Source organism: Periplaneta americana, chromosome 6, assembly GCF_040183065.1.
Source record: "Periplaneta americana isolate PAMFEO1 chromosome 6, P.americana_PAMFEO1_priV1, whole genome shotgun sequence".
In the NCBI taxonomy this organism is placed as follows: Eukaryota; Metazoa; Arthropoda; class Insecta; order Blattodea; family Blattidae; genus Periplaneta; species Periplaneta americana.
This window is the reverse complement of record NC_091122.1, coordinates 1,839,701-1,866,177: the sequence shown is the minus strand read 5'-3', so window position 1 is coordinate 1,866,177 and position 26,477 is coordinate 1,839,701. Positions and strand designations below refer to the sequence as shown.

Here is a 26,477-nt window from a genome sequence, read left to right as displayed (position 1 = left end):
GAGCGTGTGTTCAGATTGTGGTGGGAAGAAAGGTAAGTGAAGCGAGACGACAGGTATGAAGGAATAGAAGAGTTCAAGATTTCGAATTGAAAGAGAAGTGAATGTAAATTTCTTTTCTTATCTAGTTTAAGCCAACCTATTGCTTCCAGGGATGGGGTAATATGATCATATTTACGAACATTGCTTACAAAACGTACACACAAATTATGAGCACGTTGAAGTTTCGTTTTGTTGTCGCTGGAGAGGTCAGTCAGTAAAATGTCCGCATAGTCGAAATAGGGAAATGCAAGTGTCTGCACAAGGGACTTTTTTAAGCAAGAGGGGAGATGAACATTTATCCTTTTTAGCACATGGATAATAGAATATATTTTTCTGCAGTCTTACTTACATGGATTTCATACATTTTTGTAACATTCTGAATACCGTATCGTATCACTTTACTCAGCTGGCTGAGCAATAGTGTTGCCACCTACCGGGAAATTAAGCTTGGAATGCAAAAACTCTCTTATTCCATGGAGTAAGTGGAGTTCCGACTTCCACGAGTTTTAAAACAGCCCCCAGAATGCAGATGAATGTCGATATTAGTGTATTCTTGCCTTCCACGCATGCGGGACAAACTAAAAAGCATCATCCAGCCCATAACTCAGTTTTGTAAAAAATTGGAGTTAGTGGGTTTTTGACCTCCCTGTCTCAATTTTAAACAATGTTAAAGTGGCAGAATGCCGACTGATTTCGGAAAAATCAAGGGACAGGTATTAAAGGAGTTCTTTAAGGATTCGAACAAGAGTAACAAGCTGGAAGTTGTGTCTGAGGACGTAATACTTGCATTTCTGTATCAGAAGGTACACAACTGCATATATGATGTTGTAGATTTGCGTGTATTAATTATACATTTCTCTGACGACTTCGCAGTACATGTATCTAAAAAAAAGTATCGTAATAATGTTTTTCAGTACCTATGTGTACTGGAAAGTCGAACATTGAAAACAAAAAATACTACTTCCAGCGTTGGTGTACAGTATCTGCAAACTGTGTCTACAGTATGACAAGAAGCAGAATGAGGGCAAGTTTACAATCTAAATCGTGAATATGAGGAACTGAGAATGAGGGTGAGCTTACCTTCCAGAGCAGGAATATGAGCAGCAGGATGAGGGTGAGCTTATCTTCCAGAGGAGGAATATGAGGAGCAGCAGGATGTGGGTGAGCTTACCTTCCAGAGCAGAAATATGAGCAGCAGGATGAGGGTGAGCTTACCTTCCAGAGCAGGAATATGAGAAGCAGCAGGATGAGGGTAAGCTTACCTTCCAGAGCAGGAATATGAGGAGCAGCAGGATGAGGGTGAGCTTACCTTCCAGAGCAGGAATATGAGAAGCAGCAGGATGAGGGTGAGCTTATCTTCCAGAGGAGGAATATGAGCAGCAGGATGAGGGTGAGCTTACCTTCCAGAGTAGGAATATGAGGAGCAGCAGGATGAGGGTGAGCTTACCTTCCAGAGCAGGAATAAGAGGAGCAGCAGGATGAGGGTGAGCTTACCTTCCAGAGCAGGAATATAAGAAGCAGCAGGATGAGGGTGAGCTTATCTTCCAGAGGAGGAATATGAGGAGCAGCAGGATGAGGGTGAGCTTACCTTCCAGAGCAGGAATATGAGGAGCAGCAGGATGAGGGTGAGCTTACCTTCCAGAGCAGGAATATGAGGAGCAGCAGGATGAGGGTGAGCTTACCTTCCAGAGCAGGAATATGAGCAGCAGGATGAGGGTGAGCTTACCTTCCAGAGCTGGAATATGAGCAGCAGGATGAGGGTGAGCTTACCTTCCAGAGTAGGAATATGAGGAGCAGCAGGATGAGGGTGAGCTTACCTTCCAGAGCAGGAATAAGAGGAGCAGCAGGATGAGGGTGAGCTTACCTTCCAGAGCAGGAATATGAGAAGCAGCAGGATGAGGGTGAGCTTATCTTCCAGAGGAGGAATATGAGGAGCAGCAGGATGAGGGTGAGCTTACCTTCCAGAGCAGGAATATGAGGAGCAGCAGGATGAGGGTGAGCTTACCTTCCAGAGGAGGAATATGAGGAGCAGCAGGATGAGGGTGAGCTTACCTTCCAGAGCAGGAATGAGGAGCAGCAGGATGAAGGTGAGCTTACCTTCCAGAGCAGGAATATGAGGAGCAGCAGGATGAGGGTGAGCTTACCTTCCAGAGGAGGAATATGAGGAGCAGCAGGATGAGGGTGAGCTTACCTTCCAGAGCAGGAATATGAGGAGCAGCAGGATGAGGGTGAGCTTACCTTCCAGAGTAGGAATATGAGGAGCAGCAGGATGAGGGTGAGCTTACCTTCCAGAGCAGGAATAAGAGGAGCAGCAGGATGAGGGTGAGCTTACCTTCCAGAGTAGGAATATAAGAAGCAGCAGGATGAGGGTGAGCTTATCTTCCAGAGGAGGAATATGAGGAGCAGCAGGATGAGGGTGAGCTTACCTTCCAGAGCAGGAATATGAGGAGCAGCAGGATGAGGGTGAGCTTACCTTCCAGAGCAGGAATATGAGCAGCAGGATGAGGGTGAGCTTACCTTCCAGAGCAGGAATATGAGGAGCAGCAGGATGAGGGTGAGCTTACCTTCCAGAGTAGGAATATGAGCAGCAGGATGAGGGTGAGCTTACCTTCCAGAGTAGGAATATGAGGAGCAGCAGGATGAGGGTGAGCTTACCTTCCAGAGCAGGAATAAGAGGAGCAGCAGGATGAGGGTGAGCTTACCTTCCAGAGCAGGAATATGAGAAGCAGCAGGATGAGGGTGAGCTTATCTTCCAGAGCAGGAATATGAGGAGCAGCAGGATGAGGGTGAGCTTACCTTCCAGAGCAGGAATATGAGGAGCAGCAGGATGAGGGTGAGCTTACCTTCCAGAGGAGGAATATGAGGAGCAGCAGGATGAGGGTGAGCTTACCTTCCAGAGCAGGAATGAGGAGCAGCAGGATGAGGGTGAGCTTACCTTCCAGAGCAGGAATATGAGGAGCAGCAGGATGAGGGTGAGCTTACCTTCCAGAGCAGGAATATGAGAAGCAGCAGGATGAGGGTGAGCTTACCTTCCAGAGCAGAAATATGAGGAGCAGCAGGATGAGGGCCCCTGCACAGGCAGACAGCACCACTATCCAGAGGGGCACGATCTCAGGCCTGAGGGACGTATCCGTGGGCACCACCTCTGTGTACTCCTCCCTAGTGCGCAGGCTCTCCTCCTCAGGGGCTCCGATGTACGGCAGGCGGGTCAGCCTGGTTGCCAGCAGCGTGGACAGGTTCATGGGGCTGTTGTACGCGATCTGCGGACCGGACCAGTCGGTATTACTCACTGCCACGGTGCAGCACAGACAAGAGTGACGACAAGCGTGCCGTGTCACTTACCGACTGGATGGTGCTGGCCCACAGGACGAACTTGAAGGACAGCTCGACGGCGTCGCCCTTGGCCAGCGGCCCCAGCGTGCAGCGCATCCTGGAGCAGTGCGTCGTGTTGCACTGCGTGGCCTGCCGCAGCTGCGCGTCGCCCCCCACGTCGCGGCGCCGACGCCTGCCGCCCTCCCCCGCGTTGTACTTGCGGTACAGCTTCAGCTGGCCGTCACCGCCTTCGCTCGAGCTCCAGTGCTGCTCGCTGCTGCTCCTCCAGGCATCTGGGTCGCCGGAGGTCCAGCTGCTCGACGAGCTCCAGCTCTGAGAGCCGCCGTGCTGCCCTCTCCTGGTCTCGAAACCGACCCCCGCGTTGTCCGTCTCTATGCCCACATGCGAATCCGTGCCTATGTGTCCTCTAGCGACATCCAGGCCCGAGGAGCCATGCGGCGTCGATACGTCCGGCGACCAGACGTAATGCCGGAAGCCCCCGGTGCCGCGTGCGCTCTCCTCCAGCTGGTTGCTGTAGCTCGCGCCCACGCGGTCTGAAATGTCTGAAGTTTCGGTGGAGAACGTGACGTCAGAGCCATTGGACGCCCAGTTGTAGTGCCGCAACACACCGCCAGCTGGCACCTCGTGACCCCCACTCCATGACGAGCTGTAGTTGCTGGACCACGACCCTGACCCCCCGCGCGCCCGCAGACGTTCCTCCTCGGCCTGCAGGCGGCGCACTTCCTCCTCATACGCCCTCTGCTCCTCTTCATAGCGCCGGCGCTCCTCGTCCGTCAACGTCGTCAGTCGACGATCCTCGTGCACCCACGTGCCTCCTCCTGCACCCTCCTCAACATGCACCCTGGTGCCCCCTTCCACATGTCCCGTGTGCACCACTGAGCCCCCTGTATGCACCACCGTGCCACCATGACCAGACTGCACCCGTGTGCCTCCTTCAACTTGTCCCGTGTGCACCACTGTGCCTCCTTCAGCTTGTCCTGTATGTACCACTGTGCCACCATGACCAGACTGCACCCATGTGCCTCCTCCTGTACCCTCCTCAACATGCACCCTGGTGCCCCCTTCAGCATGTCCCATATGCACCACTGTGCCGCCATGACCTGAATGCCCTGTATGTACCACAGTTCCTCCGTGACGTGTACCATTTTCAAAATGCCCTGTATGTACCACCGTGCCTCTGTGACCTGCACCACTTTCAACATGTCCCGTATGTACCACCGTGCCCCCATGACCTGAATGCACCCTTGTGCCCCCTTGAACATGGCTAGTCTCCTCTCTCCCTCCCTGTGTGTGGCTTGTCTGCACCCTTGTGCTGCCCCCTTCACTGTGGCTTGTTTCTACCCACGTGCTGCCCTCTTCGGTGTGGCTGGTTTGTACTCTTGTGCTGCCCCCTTCAGTGTGGCTGGTCTGCACCCTGGTGCCTCCCCTTCCGGTTTGGCTTGTCTGCACCCTGGTGCCACTGCCTTCTACACCCGCTCCTCCAGATTCCTGTTCTGCTTCCAGTTTCTTCTTGCGATCCCACTGAAACAAGAACAGACTCCATATAATTTTGCCATATCAGTGGCAACCAGTGGTGAAGCTCTCCAGAGGCTTTTGAGGCTTAGCCTACCCAAAAAATTTGAGTTATTATACCTCGTAACAGTAGAAGTTCATAATAGCAATGCATCGTAATACTTGGTTTCACCAGCGAATAGGGATTATAAAGAATGGACACTGAGCGAATTTTCCTGTGTTTTGCTTCTCTGTGCACCAGCGTTTAGTTCCACTTTCAAGCGCTAGAAGTTAGTGTAATCGAGCATACGCTAAGATAATAATTGAGAATAGAGTTAAGGTACAGGATCCAAACATCGCCTACCTTATTGCATAATCCAGTAACGCTTTGCTTCAAATAAATTCAAGTTAACAGGTTTTCCTTATTTCTCAGTGACAAACTAGTTGTAATAATAATATTTTATATTTCAGATATAATACATTATATTATAAAATAATATATATTACGTTATAAAATTAAGTATCCAATTCGTTTAATATTTTGTATAATAATATAATATAGGTATATGGTTTTACTTCTCGTAAGAGTTTTGTTTTTCCATTTTCAGCGCTATCAAATCATTACATATTTTAATTGTTGTTGGGGTCAACGTCTCAACTCTCATTATAAAGGAACTCTAGAGTCTAGACATTGCAGTTAATGACGGATTTATTATTTTATGGATCAAATTTATTTTATTTGAGTACATAATGTACCTAGATGTATTAATTGTATGTGTTATATTTCCGCTGTGTTGACTGCTAGCTGGTGTGATGTCAGCGCCAACTCTAGGGAGAAAGCAGAATCTCACGCTCTAGCTGGCTTGAAGGTCATTGAAATCAGTCCGGCTACATCAAAGGTACCGACGCGAAGTGTCCATTCTTTATAATCCCTATTCGCTGGTTTCACTCTGATCCTTCCATATATCAATTAACTGTTGGCAGTCATTCCAGTATGTTGAGTTCTGTGTGAGAAGCTTATTGCACCGGCCTCCTCATAGACATCGGCACTCACAAGCTTGTGGGAAGACCGGAGAGGGGAGGAAGTATCGATTTTTTTTTATTGGGTTATTTTACGACGCTGTATCAACATCTCAGGTTATTTAGCATCTGAATGAAATGAAGGTGTGATAATGCCGGTGAAATGAGTCCGGGGTCCAGCACCGAAAGTTACCCAGCATTTGCTCACATTGGGTTGAAGGAAATCCCTGGAAAAAAACCCAACCAGGTAACTTGCCCCGACCGGGATTCGAACCCGGGCCATCTAGTTTCGCGGCCAGATGCGCTGACCGTTACTCCACAGTTGTGGACGGAAGTATCGATTCACTACTAAAGCTCCATAGGAAAGATGGCTAGCCTCAATAAGTGCATAATTCACCGCTCTATATTGGTCTTCTGTGAATGCTGTATGATTGTTGAATGTTGGTTTCATCAAGAGTCCATATCCATGTCCGTGTGCCCATGTGTGTGCGTGTGTGTGTGTGTTACATACTAATTGTGTGAAAAATTGTTCATACTGAGAGAACATTGAGGTCATTATTTGCAGAATTAAAATAGAAACCGTTTTCATGTTGGAAGTATGAAACAAAATGGTAAAGTAGCCACGTTCAATTAGTAGGCTAGCGGTGTCAAAGAGGACGGAAGCTTTGTAGTTTCAATAATTTTAATTATGTCGCTGTCCATTGTCGTCAAGTCTTTTGAAGGCCGCTCCAATACTCCACGCGGAGTTGCAAATTTTAGCAGTGTGTCTTGTTCTAGTTCACAGTGAAAATTAATTATATTACAGTTCAGTGTATAATAGAGGCCGTGGGAAGCGAGTGAAGTGTCGGAACCGATACCCATGAACGCCAATAACGACGATGGTACTAATAATAATAATAATAATAATAATAATAATAATAATAATAATAATAATAATATATCAGAGTTAAATAACAATTCAAATTCAAAAGCTAGACCAAAATTACGTAAGCAGTGTCAAACGTTTGTGTGCAGTGCTCACACGTATGTTCTGAAAAACAATTTAGGTCAAGGAAAAATTTCGGAGACATCTAAAATTCTTAAATTAAATAGAAATACTGTAAGTAAAATTGTAAAAAAGGGACCTAAGACATCTAAAAAGTGTGGACACAAAGTCACAAAATTTAATAAAGTAGATGGTTTTACGTGTGATTACATTCGCCGTGAAATATATAGTTCTTACAATAAGGGCCAATCCTTAACAATAAAAGAATTATTACAAAAAGTCAAACTTTCCGGTTTTCCTTATGGAGAAACATTTAATTATTTCTTTAAATAATTAATTTAAAATAAATAATCTAAATAATATAAATAATCTTCAAATTAACTCATGCTTTGAGCAATTAAGCCTAGCCCATATCCATGTTATATTAATATATATCAGCAACAAACAAGACGTGACAACGTCGCATTTTCATTTTATTATCGGTGCATGCAATAAAGACCTACAAATCTTAAAAGGAATGCCGCTGCATAATAATTAAACGAGGAAACTTTATGAGAATTATCGTTGGATAACAGGGTGCTCTGAGACAAATACGTTATATTGGTATACCTGTATTCTGTCTGGGGCCGAGAAACATCAGAGTTAAAGAGATCTTTAGAATGAAGTTTTCTCTTGTTAGGTCGTGGAAGAATTAATTGAACATGCAATTTTTTAAGGAGCCAAGCTTCAAGCCATCAAACACAACAAAACTGTAAAACAAAATGGATTTGTAATTGAGAGCTTTATCGATGTTGTTTTGCTTCTTAGGTAAGCAAGAGCATGAAGATGAAAGTTCCGACAACAAAGGGAATTATCTTGAATTATTATTGGAGCTTTTCTCCAGACAGAACAGGTTATACGTCATTATTTGCAGTGCTCTTCATGATTTGAAGGTACGTCAAGTGCAAATGACTGTACAAATGGAAACGCGTTTTGGAGATGTTGAAAAGATAGAATGTGTTGAATTGCTAGATCAAAATAGCTTTGTGGGATATAAACTAAATTTTCCTGTGATGAAATTAAACAACCTTATGTTCACATATCTTTTTTTCAACAAAGAACGATTAGAAAATGAATTCAAGACTATTTATGTAGATGAAGAAAAGCATTTACTTCCTGCAGACACCTCCTGAAATTCATAATTAGCCATCTATACGACTTAGCTAGCTAGTTGGTCTTGGCATTCCCTGTTACTACAGCTTCTCCGGAAGAAGTATGAGCTCACTGAAAAGGGATAAAAATGATCTTCATAATTCAGTGAAGAATGAAAGATTAAGTTCTCTCCGTACAATTGCTATTCAAAAGAAACTGGTTAAGGGGACTGGCTGTTACGCATAAGTGAAATAAGTGAAAAAATTTCGTAATTGCTCTCCAACTTTTGAATCTATCAACTTACAATTTTTACAGCATACAATATTTTCAGGTATATTTTATTTTTCAGATTATCTTTCTACCTCATATATTTGATTTCATTAAAAATTTAAAACTGAAGAATATTAATTAAATATGAATTCAAAACATGGGTATTTAGGAACATTTTTCTCAGAAACTACTGGGGCTAAGAGTCTGAAATTTTGCACAATACTATTTTATATGTTGTTGTTGTTGTTTTCTAATGCCTGGCGTTTGACAATAAAGTCATTTGACCTCTTGCACTCCAATATTTTTCAAAGATATTATCATGGCCAGCCACTGAAGCACAGATTTTGAGGTGTTCCGAATCCATTTCTTGGTTTGAGTTGCACAATGGGCAGTTAGGGGACTGATATATTCCAATTCTATGCAGGTGTTTGGCCAAACAATCATGGCCTGTTGCCAATCTAAATGCAGCTACAGACGATTTGCGTGGTAAATCGGGAATTAACTGTGGATTTTGATGCAGAGAGTTCCATTTTTCCCTTGAGATTGAGTTATCAAATTTTGTTTGTTGAAGTCTAAGTATGTAGATTTAATAAATCTTTTCACAGAGTAATACGTAGACTTGTACTATTTTATATGGTAGTGAAGAAGCATGGCTACTTTCATATAGTTATCAAAATTATTATGGATTTTACAGCCAGAAAAGCATGTAAAAAGTATAAATATGTTTAATAATTTTTTTCAGAATGGAAAATAAATTTTTTCTATTGAACGAATATTCATAACTTGATGAAAATGGCGACAAATATAGCAACTGCATGGAAATATGCTGGAATTCTTAGAAACCTATAGTGCAAAGGGTTTCTGAGAAAAATGTTCCTAAAGTACCTACTTAGGTTTTAACTTAAATTTAATTAATATTTTTCAGGTTTAAGATGTAAAAAAAATCAAGTATATGAGGCAGAAAGTTAATCTAAAATCCAAAATATACCTGTAAATATTGTGTGCACGCTGTAAGAATTCTGAATTGATAGATTCAAAAGTTGAAGAGTCTTCACTCCTACACAACAGACTACCCAGTCCCCTTAAACAACTTGCAACTGATCAGAGTTTCAAGGAACATGTAAGTGATACTTTTGCAGTCAAGAACAATCGATGTCTGGACCTGCTGTATAAAAATACAAAGTATTTACACCTTGGCTTCGCTACTGGTGGCAACTGATAACATAGAAGTCTTACTTGAACTTACCCTTAAGGCAAGAGGGTTGATCTTCGCGTCTTCCAACAGTTCACAGCTCACTGGTCCATCTGTCGTGGGCATCTCGAAGAGATACAGAATGTGCTCACCTGTGCCAAGCAAATAATTATTATTAATAAGTATTTAATGAATTTCAATCTTAAGGCATATAAACTTGCAAATGTTTATTTGCTATTTAATAACAATATATGAACGTTTTCGCCGTTTAGGGCATCTTCAGATATAACAAAACATATTATCTGGACCTATGATAACATATTATGCAAATAACAAGGAAAATAGAGAACAATATATGTGGTACATGAAATTCATGAGCTTTATGTAGATATAACATGAAACAGGATGAATATTGAGATAATCTTTGAATTTGAACTTAGACTGGACGAATATTTTATTTTATACATATAGCTCATGTTACAATTAATATACAATGTTTAAAATTTGTCAATGATGTTAATTTTAAATTTAAAATGATGATAATAAAATATTTAAAGTAATCATGGCTGAAAGTTGTCGTAAGTTACAAGATAGTATGCGTAGTTAATGTTCTTGTGTTTTGTAATTATTTCGCTTAGAGAGGCCGTTGGCATTTGAATGAATGTTGTTTGACGCTGATGACTACTTTACAATTGATATACAGTCATTAAATTAGTCAATGTTAAAATTTAATTTTATAATGAAGATAATAAAATATTTAGAGTAATCATGGCTGGGAATTGTCGTAAGTTCAAGATAGTTTTCGTAGTTGATGTTGTGTGTTTTGTAATTGTTTCACTTAGAGGTCATTGACTTTGAAATGGCTACTCTGATGTGATGACATCCTATTACGTGTTCTCAGGTTTATTGAAGTATAAATGAAGAAGTTCTATAAATTTGTGTGTACTGGTGTTGATGTGTAAATTAAATAATTATTAGCTAGCAGCTGTGAGGTCTGGACTAACAACTTACACAACTCTTCTGTCGCTGCTATGTCCTCAAATAACGTGTTTCTTTGTCTAGCTCTAGCGTCACTCTGTATGAATATTCACTAACTCAAATGGGTTTTCATCTGCTCGTAGTTACAGGATCCATGCTTATCACTTATATTTCATAAAATTTAAGGCTTCATAAATATAAATACAGGGTAATGGCAAGGTATGTAATTTTTTAAACAATGGCCTACAGCTGGTAGTTTGAGACACTTGAACTATGGCTCTAATAGCTCTCTTTTGTAGTTTAAATATTTGTATTGCATTAGGCGAATTACCCCGAAAGGTTATACCTTAGGTATGTTAGAATAGAGTCGAAATATGCTAAGTACAGTGAGTGAGCGGAGTCAATAGACGATGCTGTTATTAGTAATCACAAGGCAAAGCAAATTTTACTTAATTCTTTCCCTAGTCCCTGAAGGTGTACGGACCATTTTAAATGTTCATCCAGCCATATACGAAGAAATTTTGTGTGCCAATGAAGAATGTGCTCGTATCCAGGGTGGAGTTGACATACTAAGCAAGCAATTGCTCTACTGAGTAACGATCATCCAGGGAAAATAAACTGTCTACAAACGAAGTACATGATATATACAGACACTGAATAGAAACCATCTGCAAAAATGCAACTGAGAGAAAATCATGCAAATCAGAAAATCCCTAGTTGTAGCTGCATACCTACGAACGTGTGAGACGGCCATACGAAGTACGCCTCTGCCTCAATGAGGTCGGACGGCCCCTCGTTGGTGATGGTGTAGGTGTGCACCAGCGGAGGCCCGATGTCAGACGCGAACCTGGACTCTGCGTCGCCGCTGTACTGACTCAAGTTGTAGTGCAGGTCGCGTGGCTCCGACATCCTGAAAGAAGTGCGTATGTCCACGTTATCCAATGGGCTTTCGTTCATCTTTCTGTTTTATTTTTGTTCGTTGTTTTTTCTCTGTTTTGTTTTTGTTCGTTGTTTTTCTCTGTTTTGTTTTTGTTCGTTGTTTTTCTCTGTTTTGTTTTTGTTCGTTGTTTTTCTCGGTTTTGTTTTTGTTCGTTGTTTTTCTCTGTTTTATTTTGTTCGTTGTTTTTCTCTGTTTTGTTTTTGTTCGTTGTTTTTCTCTGTTTTGTTTTTGTTCGTTGTTTTTCTCTGTTTTATTTTATTGTTGTTTTTCTCTGTTTTGTTTTTGTTCGTTGTTTTTCTCTGTTTTATTTTTGTTCGTTGTTTTTCTCTGTTTTGTTTTTGTTCGTTGTTTTTCTCTGTTTTGTTTTTGTTCAGCATTTCATTCTTTCATGTTTTTTTCACTGTCTTTTACTTTCTCATTACGCCCTATTGTGATACCGACAAAATCGATTTCAACATTCACCATATAAGATCTTACATCCTAATCTTTTGAAGAGTGAAAAAAATATATTTCTTGGAGATATTTAAAACAAATGTTTAATACAATTGTGTTCTGGATTTATTAATTTGTCCTACAGAATAATCTCTGTAATGTTGACAATTAATATTTGAGGAGATTATTCTGTAGGACAAATTAATAAATCCATAATATTCTCATAGCTAGCAGTGCATCATAACTGCGGAATCCCGGCCAAGAAGTCATTCAGCTGAGTGCGCTCCTAGTATAATGGCAGTTGACATTGGACATATATGTCAACATATATATGCCTAACTTGGAGTCAGGCCACAAAGGGAAACACTGAAGGAGGAAGGCTCGATCCGGTGCTGTGGATTGAATTCGGCGTAGCTCAGAGGTCAGAGCACTTGGTACGTAGAATCAAGGACCCGGGTTCGATCCATGGTGCCGGAGCGAATTTTTTTCCTCTAATATTAACAATTGTGTTCGTTTTTGCTTACTTTACGACAAAAAATTGTTTTATATGAAACATTTCATGGTGTATTTTGGGAAAGCTACTAAATTAATCCCCAATATGCTCAGTGCATTCAAGAGAGCAGTGTATTATGATAAAAAATGATTGGAAAATTTTAGTTTTGTCTTTTAAATGTGCAGAAATTTACCCGAACAAATGTAACTTTTCGTTCTGCAAAGGAATTTTACAAAGTTACACTTGTTCGGATCAAATTTCTGCACATTTAAACGCCAAAACTAAAATTATTTCAATCATTTATTATCATAATACACTGCTCTCTTAAATTGACTGAGCATATTGGGAATTCAATCAATGGCTTTCCCAAAACACGCTCTGAAATATTTAATATAAAACAATTCTTATCTCAAAAGGAAGCAAGAACGAGCAAAATTATATTAAACTGTTTTGTTTGAAATATCTCAAAGAATAACCCCCGAAATTAACGACATCACTTATGTGTTCAACCTGTATATGTGTATGTAGAACCCTCCTCAATTTGATTAGTACCATACTGGAGAAAAGAGTCTTATATGCAAGTATATGGCACTACATTTTCTCCTCAACGGTGCTTCCATTGCATTAAAATTGATGCATCCCTTGCTTCTTAGTACTGGATTGCCATCTAAGTCAGTGTATGTAAGAGATAGCTTCATGCAGTGTGGTTCAATTAAAGCTATATGGTAATATGCCACTGCACAACACTTCTAGTGTACATGATGTTACAGTATCCATGATTTGCTGATGTGGAAATTGGGGACGTCACACTTGCGTGGATGTGTACCAGAGACAGACTGTGTAATTCCTTACTGGAAATAATGTTTAGTATTTCGGCCCTTGCACTTTATATGGAAAGAAATGTATATATTAATCATTTATGATTCGGTTTATTAACATTACAGTGAAACTTCTCATTTATGGACATCGAAGGGACGTAACAATCTGTCCGCATCTGGGAGGTGTCCTTTATTGGGAGGAAGGCTCCCCAATCTAACAGTAAATTTATAATATGCATTATGTATCCCTTCACACTTTAAATGAAATGTATTACTGTAGTTTAATTTTAAATACAGTCTACTGCAGTAAATTCTTTGCAACTTTGAACTACAGTAGATAAGACCGGAAAAGGAAAATACAGTACTGTGCCATGCAATTTGATTCTACGTCTACAGTTATGCAGTGCTGTAATTTACAGTTTTCAACTTAACCTTTACGTTCAGGTGCCATGTCTCTGGAAACAGAACAACTGATTGAAGTGACGAGAATAATCCTACTAACCCTATCATGTGTCAAATACAATTTCACGATCGCGGAAATCTTGCATCCATCAAACAGGTTAAATTATATGATTTTGTTTATCCACCCGCTTCCAGCTAACAAGGGGTAGCCGGTTAGGCTAGTGGTAGCCTACGAGACCCTTATAATCTTCTTTCATGCTAAGGAATTTCTCTACAGTTCTCAAAACTAAATTTTCCATTTGTGTAACACATTAGGTCTTGAAATCCAAGTTCTGTCCGTAGTCAGGAGGTAAAGCAAGCTTTAGGACTGTGAAACAGCTGTCCGTGTCCGTGTCTGAGAGTGTCCGTAAACGAGAGTTAAATTTATCATTATTTCTATATTATTTCAGATGGGACATAAAAATCTGTCCGTATATGAGGAGTGTCCATATCTTGGGGGTGTCTGTAAGGACATAATAAATTTATTTACATGCCTCCCTGCTTGTTTCTTAATCTTCACTATAGTGACGTAGTAGCTACTGACCTGTTCCTTTGTCAGTTACCGATCGTAGGGACAGTCTTCCTGTGGGATACGATGCTAGGGACAGGATAGGGACTGGGTGAGCTTAGGTGAGGGCGGCAATGAACCTGCGGGTTCTTTGAAAGCCATTTCTAATTAAGTGATAGTCTTCCTAACAGTGTAAATTTCATTAATTAAAAGTCTTCTTTAAAATCATCATTCTCTAATCATCTGATTTACCATATGCCAGCAGTCATGCTAGCAGAGTCACTAATATTCTGCAATAGTCCATGTTTTTCCTTCCTGTCTTTCAAATGTTGCCTAGCATTATAAACAGAGTGGCAACAGTGTTGCGAGCATGTTAGTACAATAGCAGAGGAGTATTGTAAGTCCGACGGATCTGCAGCAGCCAGTCCCCAAGTCCAGCCCGCAGTGCGGTAGCTGAGTACATCGCATTACCTCTGTGTGGTTCAGCTATAGCTAGAAACTTGTAAGTTCGATGAAAGAGTAATGGAACGGAGAAAAACTCTCTCCGGCGCCGGGACTTGAACCCGGGTTTTCAGCTCTATGTGCTGATGCTTTATCCACTAAGCCACACCGGATACCCACCCCGGTGCCGGACAGAATCGTCTCAGATTAAGTTCCACTCTTGGGTTCCCTCCATTGGATCCCGGCCAACTAGTCACTCATAATGAGTGCACCTCAGCACATGTGTGGACTTCAGTCCTACGTTCATAGACATCTATGATGTAGTGCAGAGGGCGGCCACTAGAGGGAACCCAAGAATTGGAACTTAATCTGAGACGATTCTGTCCGGCGCCGGGGTGGGTATCTAGTGTGGCTTAGTGGATAAAGCATCAGCACGTAGAGCTGAAAACCCGGATTCAAAAGTCCCGGTGCCGGAGAGAGTTTTTCTCCATTCCATTACTCTTTCATTGTATGATGACGCAGAATATTTATTTTTATTTTATTGGGTTATTTTACGACGCTGTATCAACATCTAGGTTATTTAGCGTCTGAATGAAACGAAGGTGATAATGCCGGTGAAATGAGTCCGGGGTCCAGTACCTAAAGTTACCCAGCATTTGCTCGTATTGGGTTGAGGGAAAACCCCGGAAAAAACCTCAACCAGGTAACTTGCCCCAACCGGGATTCGAACCCGGGCCACCTGGTTTCGCGGCCAGATGCGCTGAGACGCAGAATAGCTGCATGGAAATATCATATGTACTTTTATTTCAGTAGGTTATTTTACGACGCTTTATCAACAGCTTTGGTTATTTAGCGTCTGAATGAGATGAAGGTGATAATGCCGGTGAAATGAATCCGGGGTCCAGCACAGAAAGTTACCCAGCATTTGCTCATATTGGGTTGAGGGAAAACCCCGAAAAAAACCTCAACCAGGTAACTTGCCCCGACCGGGAATCGAACCCAGGCCACCTGGTTTCGCGGCCAGACGTGCTAACCGTTACTCCACAGGTGTGGACATCATATGTACTTCGGTACACTAAAATAATATATTTGTAAGTTCGAGATTTCGCGTCTCCATACTATACTGATATTCCGATTTCCAAGCCGAATTAGAATGCACCCAGAAACTGTTTGAATTGTAATTAATAAATTGCTGACATACAAGTCAAGATACAAGTGCCAAAACTGAGTAAAGGCGTCATGCTACGCACCCCTCCAGCAGAAGCTCGGCGTCCACCCACATGGGGATGGACAGGCGGAAGCTGTTGTCGTCGGTGGTGAAGGGCTCCTCGGGGTTGGTGCTGTTCACGGTCATCAGGAAGTCGTAGCGCGGCTTCAGCAGGTCCGCGAGCGAGGGCTTGAGGTACACGTTGAAGCGCACGATGCGGCGCTGGGGCAAGGGGTTGCCCAGGTCGCAGCGCAGGGTGTGGTTGTTGGCGGGCGACGGCCCCGAGCACTGCACGAACACGGCGCGCTCGCCCTCGTCGTGCTGCTCGTAGTTGATGTAGTTGATGCCGGGCGGCACGCCCATCATGAACGTCGTCTCGAACGAGTCCTCGCCTTGGTTCTCCACCACCACGTCCAGGACCAGGCGCTCGCCGGTACCGACAAGGTACCGCTTCACTCCCCTGTAATACAAAGTGCCATCAATGGATATCCCAGGTTGCCATTTGGCAGGTAATTACCCCATTTTTCCTTCAAATAAGACATTTTCTTCAAAATGTATGAATTTTTCATTTGCAAATTTCTACTGTATTTGATTTTATATTGACTTAAAACTAAGTCTTTGACTACATGCATTTCTTAATGTATGTTTGGCCATGTGCAGCGATGAATCATTTCCAATTAATGAGAAACATTGACCAGATGACAGGATGCACATCATCTACAGTGGAAATCTTGCAAACTGTGGTTTCAAGACTCCAAAATTTCAAGAAATTAATACTGTACCATAAACTGTCAACTGGATTAAGAATGGAGAGTCCTTGTTTTGCTGGAACACAATAAATTAGGACTTGATGCATCTAAATCTGCTGAAGAATATATTGTAAAGGTTTTGATACGAAAACTCCCAAGAAATATGCTTGCATATCCTGATCTAGAAAACCTCACCCAGCTGCCTCTTTCCAGTGCCTTCGTTTAACGAGTTCTAGAAGCCTAGAAACTGAAGCTGTGGTAGCCTTGTTGACAACTAGACAAGTTATAGAATAAAAAATGATTACAGTATATTAATTTTGAGCCAACTAGAGCCGTGGTGAGAGGCGATGAGTGAAGCTAAGAATGTTAAATTTGCTCAGATGCATGCTTCCTTAGTTTTTTAGCAGCGATACTCTGAAATAATGAGGAGAGAAGGAGGAGAAGTAAGCTAAAAGGCACAAGAATCTGTGTCCTTGCAAGGTTCACGAGCTTCTAGTATGAATGCCATTATAATGTCCCACTTGAGAAAAATTTAACAAAGGAAAAAGACGAAATGTGGACGTAATAGTGCAGCATGTTAAAATAAGGAGGAGAAGATGACATGCGAGTCCAGCAGTAACAGACAACAGCAACCAGCCAGAGAGGAAAGCAAGAAATTTGGAAATCCGATAGAGATACAGGAGGTTAAGTAGGTCTTTGGCCATACCTGAGGTTTAAATCTTTAATCTATCGACGGTTGATTCACAATTCTTTCTATAGTGTAAATGAATATCTTGACTCACATGTATACATATCTGTACTCAAGTAATTCTGCTATAATTTGATCTTCTAAATGTAACATTAGTAATGTCAACTTAATCCGTAATATCTGTAATTCTGAATATTCTTCACTGTACGGTATAGTGTTATCTTTAGTATGTATTGTGTGATTTCATTTTGATTTCTCTTATGCAGCAAGACAGAGTAAATAAGTAAATGAGTGAGTGAGTGAGTGAGTGAGTGAGTGAGTGAGTGAGTGAGTGAGTGAGTGAGTGAATGAATCTTCGAGTATTATTTCTAACCAGCTTAGGAAAGGTTTAGTCAGATATGGTTATGAGAGAGAATAGGGGTTGGCAATGCTACCCTTATCTTAATGCTGGATGTAGTCCATCCTCGTTAATGTCGGCAGAACTGGTGGCTGGGGTTGGAGGAAACTGTTTGTACACCCGGTTATCTGAGAGACATGACTCACCATTGGCGTCATCTTCACTACAGCCATCAAACGAATGGTGGTGAGTGTTTCAAAATTTTACTGTGCTATTAGTGTGCTGTACATTGCAATTTACCCATTATTCCTTCTATCAGTAACACTATACTGCTTGTCACATGGCATGCACAAATAGTCCCTACTCCCGTGTTAAGATATGTAACACTCACGGGGTGACAGACAGCTGAAGGTCTGGGATGCAGATGTTGTCTGGGCCGCAGTTCTTCTGGATGCTGATGGAATCCCTGCGCACAGCGTCCTGGCTTTGGTCCAGGATGGGTACCAGCGAGCGCGTGACCCTGCGCCGGCCAGCCAGTGTGTAGCGCATCTCTGCCTCCAGGGGTGTCAGCTTGTCCCGGATGTCCTCCTTGATGTACACGGTGTACGTCTTGCAGAGCAACGCGTCCTTGTCCAGGCGCAGAGTGTAACTGAGCGCGTTGGAGCCGGGCTGCGACAGGAAGAACAGGCGCGGGCTCTTGGGCTTCTTGGAGTCCAGCAGGAACTGCACCTCGAAGTCTGCAAGCATTACGAATTAATCTAGACTACAGTGGGTGGGAAAATAGGTCTGAATTTGATAACACCGAGGTTTCTGAAAGAAGACTGTGAAGTGTAAATTACTGTAGTCAAATATACCTACTGCCCGTGTCTCACGTCCTGAACCGAGAGTTCCCTAGTGCTTATAACCACGCCTCTTAGGTCTGCTCGGACCGGCACGGCAGCTGCAGCGTGGCAGCATATTACATGTTATGAAAACATTATCCTATGCCATTGCAGGGGTCTTTACTGGATACTATAATCGTGGTTACCACTATCGCTATTATCTCTGATGGTGATGGCGATCTAAGTACACACTAGGCCACTCTTCGTTCAGTCTGGACAACTGCTGAATTGCAGCATTTCTCAAAGTATGTTCCGGGGTTCCGTGAGTCCTATATAATTCTAAATTTTATTTTATACTTTTTTTACTTGGATACTTAACGACATTGTATCAACTACTAGGTTATTTTGCATTGATGGGATTGATGATAGCGAAATGGTATTTGGCGAGATGAAGTCAGGGATTCGCCAAAGATTACCTGACATTCGCCTTACAGTTGGGGAAAACCTCGGGAAAAAAATCTAGCCAGGTCATCAGCCCAAGCGGGAATCGAACCCGCGCCCGAGCGCAACTCTGGATCGATAGGCAAGCGCCTTAGCCGACTGGGCTGCTCCGGTGGCTATTTTATACTTAGTGGATATTATAAAAATATATATTAAGGAAATATGAATCAATAATAACATGAAACCACCGATAATAATGATAATAATAATAATAATAATAATAATAATAATAATAATAATAATAATAATATTCCAAGAATATGCGTAATAATAATATTCCAATAATATGCGTAATAAAAATAAAACAAAATACCGAAAAGACAAAATGGAGAAGTATAGCATAAGTGAGACGACAACTTTCCGCCATAAAACCAGATTGGAGGCTTAAGAAGCAAATACATTCGTCCCACTGAACAGAATTATTGAGATACTAGCTCTCACTTGTCTGTCAACTATTAAATACTAATAAAATATTACAGGGATTCCGCAGTTACACTTTAGATTGAAAGGGGTTTCGCGGTGGAAAAAGTTTGAGGAGCATTGCCATAGAGGAAAGAGTTTACGGATGTGTACACGTGACAACCGTAATCGCCATTAGGTCGATAATCTCAAGTAAAGACTGTAGTCTACAACTGGTATTAGTGTTTAGTTACAGGAATTGATAAGTAGGACATAATTTGTTTTGTGAGGGGACAGCCTATATATTCGCTTGTCCATGGCTGATCTTGCTCCATAGCTGACGACAGCAATCCTGAAAAGGCCGATGTGTTGAACATAGGGTAGTAGGTACATGCAGTACCCAGGACCTCCCACTCACCCTCTCTGCGTCTTGCCCCGCAAAGAAACAGCTCAGGAAGTGAGGCACGGGCAGTATTAGTGAATGCATACAATTTAACAAGAAAGATATGTAATTTATATGATACTACTTAAGAAGTCTTCCCATACATTGCCTCATAAGAAATCTCATGCAGTACAAACCCCACCAAAACAATCATTTTATTGTGGAAGTCTAATTTGTTAGCAAAAATGTTGCATGTTCTGCAATAAGGTGCCAACAGAAATAAAATTTTGATGGTAGAAGTATACCATCAGATGAACGAAAAAGAAGCACATTGGTGGAATTCTGGCTTTTATTACACTTGACCACATGGCAGCTGATCTACATAATTTTGTTAGAAATTTACTCATTTAAACACCATGGGCCGTATTCATAGACATTTTTAGCGCGGGTTTCCGGTGGATGATCAGCGTTTATTGTATTCATAAACCAGTGTTAGCGATAGGATATGATTTGAATTCTGTACAAGTAACCAGTGGATAGCCGGGGCTAGCTTAGTACGCTCGTAGCGCGTGCTGCGAAATGTCTATGAACAGCACCCTATCAGATTCGTGAGTCATCTCACAAGCAATAACTGACTCATCAACTTCAAAATTTGGGAATCTAGAAAAATTATAAATCATATGATCAATCTAAAAAAAGATCATTAGTATACAATGTAATATACATGGAAATTAAATATCAGATGCCATGGCAAAACGACATACAATTAATATTTGAGGAGAAAAATTCGCTCCGATGCCGGGGATCGTACCCGGGTCCTTAGTTCTACGTACCAAGCGCTCTGACCACTGAGTTACGCCGAATTCAATCCACAGCACCGGATCGAACTCTCATCCTTCAATGTTTCCCTTTGTGGCCTGACTCCAAGTTACGCATATATGTTGAAATATATGTCCAATGTCAACTGTCATTATACTAGGAGCGCACTCAACTGAGTGACTTGTTTGGCCGGGATTCCGCAGTTAAGTGCACAGTAATCTGTACAGAAATATGCACTGCAGTTATGAGAATATTATAGATTTATTAATTTGTCCTACAGAATAATATCTGTAATATTGACAATTAATATTTGAGGAGAAAAATTCGCTCCGGCACTAGGGATCGAACCCGGGTCTTTGGTTCTACGTACCAAGCGCTCTGACCACTGAGTTACGCCGAATTCAATCCACAGCACCGGATCGAATTCTCCTCCTTCATTGTTTCTCTTTATGGCCTGACTCCATGTTAGGCATATATGTTGAAGTATATGTCCAATGTCAACTGCCAGGTTCGATCCCCGGCGCCGGAGCGAATTTTTCTCCTCAAATATTAATTGTCAATATTACAGATATTATCCTGTCTGACAAATTAATAAATGTATAATATTAAAACGAGATACAACAATAGTACAGAAACAAAGTCGAGCATTTTCTTTCCAGTCTATAAAACATATTATCCACAACAAATTTAATTTAATCGGTAAAAAGAGATAAAGGATAAAATTAAAAACAAATCGTGGGAAGTAATACAGTATTAAGAAATTGCACAAGCACCACGAAGACCTGCTGTCGCTTTGTTTAGCTTGGTGACAAGCCATCCACACCAAGTAGGAGTATTCCTGTATCCTATGCAACACCGATGAAGAAATGAACTTGGAGCATCTTAGAAGATGTGCAGCTGTAGAGAGAGAAGATACCTTGGTGCAAAAGCACTGGAGTGCAAGAAGACTAATGACTGCATTGTCAAACGTCATGAGACACACACATACCAATAACATATAATCTGTAAGAAGAGGCTTCAGTATTTTGAATACGGAGTACCTTTTGAAAGAGAAGATGCTCCTCACATGAACGACCTGCATTTGGGCAGTTATCAGGTACTGTACCATTAGATCTCTTCAGTTACTTACAAGATGTGGAACAAACCCTGTCTATGCATTTGTCATCATCTATGTCTGTAATCTATACTAATAATAAATCTGTAGCCGAAATTTTTCTGGTAATTTTCGATTTTCCAAAAATAATTGTTCCTAACATATATAATTAATCGCCCTGAAACCGAAAATCGCTTTTTTGAAATTTTTGTTTGTATGTCTGTCTGTCTGTCTGTCTGGATGTTTGTTACCTTTTCACGCGATAATGGCTGAAATGATTTATATGAAAATTAGAATATAAATTAAGTTCGTTGTAACTTAGAATTTAGGCTATATGGCATTCAAAATATTTTTTTTAAAAGGGGGTTATAAAGGGGCTTGAATTAAGTAAATTGAAATATTTCCCTTATTATTAATTTCATGAAAAATATTACATAACAAAAGTTTCTTTAAAAATAATTTCCGTCAAGTTTTATTCCATGCAAAATTTTTATAGGACTGATATTTAATGAGATAAATGAGTTTCAAAATTACCATAACAACGCCATCTAAGGTGGTGTAATGAAATAAAAAACAAATGACTTCGTCTATAAGGGGCTTTGGACAACAACAATCGAAAGCTATGAAACATACGGCAGCCTACAGAGAATGTTTCTGTGTTTGTATGAAGTAATATCGGAAGCTAAATTAACCGATTTATATAATTAATTATTATTTCACCATTGGAAAGTGTAGTTTCTCTAGATGGACATAATGCTATAATGTTATTACAGTAACTTCTGAGTGAATCGAGGACAGGTAAGGTTAAAATAGCTTCTTATGCACAGAAAACTTGATAGGCATTCGTTTCCTGTATTTCCTAAAATAATTTTTATGACCAAATGAGTGTCTCTGGATCAAAATGATCGCATTTTAATTTTTTAATACAATTTAAATTAAGTAACATAATAAACGATTTATCCTTCTACCAAACACAAATGTTCCCTGGATCAAATGTCCTATTTTAATTATGTAATTACTATATATTTATTTCTAACGGGTGCAGCGGAGCGCACGGGTACGGCTAGTGGTACAAATAAACCTAACCTTAACATGAGAAGACAGCAAGTGAACAAGTCTCACCCAGTTTACGGTCCACACCAACGCCACTGTACTCCAGACAGGCACTCAGGTTGGTGCACACCACCTGGGTGCGGTCTCGTAGGGTACAGCCCTTCGTATCCAGGCTGATCTGCTTCGAGTCGTTGCGGAAGTTCACATAGGCTTTGAGCTTCACCACAGGCCGGGCCCTGAAACACAACCAGAACCCTCCTGAGCTTTTTGCTGATTGGACACCCCTAAATACTTGTGTCATTAGCTCCATGAATAATAAGGCTGCCATCACAATCTACTTCCCAAGCAGTTTACACAGTAAAATTAGTGTGGAAACGATATCACAAACCCCACAGAAAAATATGCCCCAGTATTATCCGTCAGGGCTGTCGTATTTCTTCTCCCTAGAGAAGGAGCATTTTTAATATGTGTATCTAAGCCTATCCACTTCACTTGCGTGATTTGGGTTCCGCATATTTCAGATAGATGGCAGAACTGTGACCCATTTTCAATTTGTACACCACTTTGGCAGGCCATGCTGTACATGTTTTTTTTTTTTGTAATAATTTAATGCAAAAGCCCTTTCCAAATCTCCCTGCACAGTACATTTGATTGACAATTTTCGCCGATGTTCATAATCTTGATAGAGAGGAATGACACAATAGCAACAGATTACATTACTGGTTTCACAATCTCAACAACTGTTTAATTAAATTCATAACTAGTGGCTTGTGCAGCAAATGCTGCAAACTAAGTTCATTAGATGTTCAAATAAACATTTTTCAGATTTATTTTCAATGAAGAATACCAGACATTCTGAAAGTTATTTGCTTCCATAACAATGAAAGATACTCTCTCTCGAGCCAATACTGAAGAGAACCACGCATATAAATATCTACACCACACCACCATTAAATATATGAAAAAGATCCAACCCCACTTGATTAATAATTATAAAAATTTTTTATTTTTAATAATATTATTATCTTACATAAGTTTTATAGCTTTCAGTAACATATACTATATATACTACATAGCCGCCACTCAGTAAAATATAGAAATCAAAATCTAATTTAAGTTATTCTCTACATCTACTTAAATAACCCTAAAACGTTTCACTTTCATATCATCAATATGCATTAATATGTATAATTAATGAAAAATAGTCACATCACGGCATTAACTACAATAATATTTCATTTCTAATGGTAATAATGCCATGAAACCACCTCAAGTTTTGTAGTTTTTAATATCCAATACACAGCTGTACTCAGAAAATTACACACCACAGAATCGAACCTGTAAATTATTTTTAGTAAGTTAAGTTTTTAATAACCAATTTAATTTGAGCTCTAAATATGTCAGCATTCTTGGAGATCATGGCCTTCGTGTAATATTGTTTATTGTAGTATGTGTTTTGTTTTATTCTGAATTGCAACACGGCCGACTTGATGCTCGCTTCGCTTCTCCTTTACAAAAAAGTAAAGGGAATATCAAGTCGGCCATGAATGCTATTAGCTAGTTCTCAAAACTAATGACAGGTGGATTTTGGAAAATAGGAAAATTACGTTTAAAAATTGACATTTCACTGAAAACTACTATTTTTCCGAAAAACTTTGAGTTCCAAGCTTCAAAATGAGGGGTCATTTATTAAAATCCGTCCAGCCGTTTTCCCGTAATTTCCATTACCAGTTCAAATTATATATATATATAGATGTTGCTTTACTTTTTAAACTTTATAGAGATGAAGTGAAGTATGATGCTGAATCCTCCAACATGGGTTGAAAGGAAAGTACGAATTGTCCCTTACAAAATATATTTTTCTATATAGGATACCAGATGTCTGGATTTCGCCAGACATGTCCTGCTTTTAAGTGAGTGCCCTGCATCCGGCAAGGCATTAGAAATTGTCAAGCTTTTCTCATTGGACCAAAGATGGAAACTGTTCATATCTACAGTGCATTAGAGGAATTATGTTTGTAAAATTTAATTTAAAACAAATGTCTTGTGTGAATTTCCATAAGTATTTACTGCGTGACAAACATTTCTTGTTCAAACAAATTAGGCCGTCAGAGAAATACAAAAATCAGGAAATTAAACAAGGTACAAGCTTGCAACGAACTACCACCACGACTGCTGATGTAACAGCCATAATAACAGGACATGGAAAAACAAAATCATATCTGCACAGCTCTGGCATAATGGGGGACCCTACCTGTTCATATTGTCAAGAAGCTCAGACAAACATCTTATCTTCTTACTTACTTACTTACTTATTGGCTTTTAAGGAACCCAGAGGTTCATTGCCACCCTCACATAAGCCCGCCATCGGTCCCTATCCCCAGCAAGATTAATCCATTCTCTATCATCATATCCCACCTCCCTCAAATCCATTTTAATATTATCTTCCCATCTACGTCTCGGCCTCCCCAAAGGTCTTTTCTCCTCCGGCCTCCCAACTAACACTCTATATGTATTTCTGGATTCGCCTATATGTGCTACATGCCCTGCCCATCTCAAGCATCTGGATTTAATGTTCCTAATTATGCCAGGTGAAGAATACAATGCGTGCAGCTCTGTATTGTGTAACTTTCTCCATTCTCCTTTAACTTCATCCCTCTTAGCCCCAAATATTTTCCTAAGCACCTTATTCTCAAACACCCTTAATCTCTGTTCCTCTCTCAAAGTGAGAGACATGTTATCTTCACCATTGTAAAATTAAAGAAACAGAGAGATAAAAAGGCTGAGGCAATTAGTTCAAGAGTGGGAACTGGCCTGTCTCCTCAGGAACATCTAGACTTAAATATAAAATTTTTACAAGATGTACGAAAAGTGAAATTCTAAACATAACTGAACAAGTGGTCCATGGCGAGTCTATGGCAAGTGCTTGGCATCAACCCCTTTGATTTGATTACCTGGTTGGGTTTTTCCGAGGTTTTCCCCAATCAAAAGGCAAATGCCGGGTAATATTTTGGCAAATCCTCGGACCTCACCTCATCTCACTACATCTCGCCAAAATATTGTAAAAATTGCACAAAATTGTAAAAATTGTAGAAAATTACTAAATTGTAAAACTATAAAAATTTGTAAAAATTGCAATTGTAATATTGTAAAATTTTGACTTGTTTCACATCTTAAAGCTTCATTGTTCATGTAAGATCTATGGAATAAAATAAATGATTGAATGAATGAATGAATGAATGTGGGTGGCAATGCTCTACCTCAAGAAGATGGCGGTGTCGGCTTCGTACGCACCAACCACCAGGTCGGGGTACTCGTTCTCGTCCAGGTCCACGCCACCTGCCACGGAGAAGCCGAACGTGGATATTGGAGTGTTGAGCTCCTCGGCAGTGATCAGCTGCGAGTGCTTCTCCTGGATGCCCTTCCTGGAGCCGTGGAACACGTACACCGCGCCACGCCCCTCCGGACCGTCGTACGGGGCACCCACAGCAATATCTGCAGTGACAATAGCAATTGCATGAGCTGACATCACCTGATTCCAAGTGTTCACAGAATTGCTTGTAGCAGACACTCACCGCCATATCCGTCCTTGTTGATGTCATGAAGGGTTGTCAGCGACAGACCAAACCGGGACCTGGAGTTCTTACCATCCCGGATGTGGAACCCACGGAACCTGTCACGGAACTAAAATATGGATATCGTTAATTGAGAAATTAAGTACCACTCAGCAGTGCCTGTACACATCAGTCTGCTTTAATTTCTACCCCAGGAGTGTCCAACTCAACAAGTGGTTCCAACTCCATAATATTCTGAGAACCACAACATCATGAACAGCTACTACACCAAGCTGCAAGCCTGTTCTTTCATGTAAATTTTCAGTTATGGAGAAAATAATTTTTATCTCTGACAGAAACAG

At 40.8% G+C, this 26,477-nt stretch overlaps 1 protein-coding gene and 1 non-coding gene across 3 annotated transcripts in view; both read right to left on the bottom strand.

Annotated features, from left to right (window-relative positions):
- The window catches only part of if (integrin subunit alpha inflated), a 97,957-nt gene that overhangs the window by 4,418 nt on the left and 67,062 nt on the right, over nt 1-26,477 (bottom strand). For both annotated transcript variants that reach the window (XM_069827283.1, XM_069827282.1), the window contains 11 exons: nt 26,137-26,245; nt 25,822-26,056; nt 22,631-22,797; nt 17,885-18,230; nt 15,763-16,179; nt 11,171-11,349; nt 9,516-9,613; nt 4,465-4,893; nt 4,335-4,368; nt 3,382-4,301; nt 3,069-3,299 (listed from right to left, as the gene is read on the bottom strand). In XM_069827283.1, the coding sequence (XP_069683384.1) occupies nt 3,069-3,299; nt 3,382-4,301; nt 4,335-4,368; nt 4,465-4,893; nt 9,516-9,613; nt 11,171-11,349; nt 15,763-16,179; nt 17,885-18,230; nt 22,631-22,797; nt 25,822-26,056; nt 26,137-26,245 (3,165 nt within the window). The remainder of the gene's footprint in view (nt 1-3,068; nt 3,300-3,381; nt 4,302-4,334; nt 4,369-4,464; nt 4,894-9,515; nt 9,614-11,170; nt 11,350-15,762; nt 16,180-17,884; nt 18,231-22,630; nt 22,798-25,821; nt 26,057-26,136; nt 26,246-26,477) is intronic.
- On the bottom strand, nt 14,614-14,685 carry TRNAY-AUA (transfer RNA tyrosine (anticodon AUA)). The gene has a single exon. It is a non-coding gene; the product is annotated as a tRNA-Tyr (tRNA).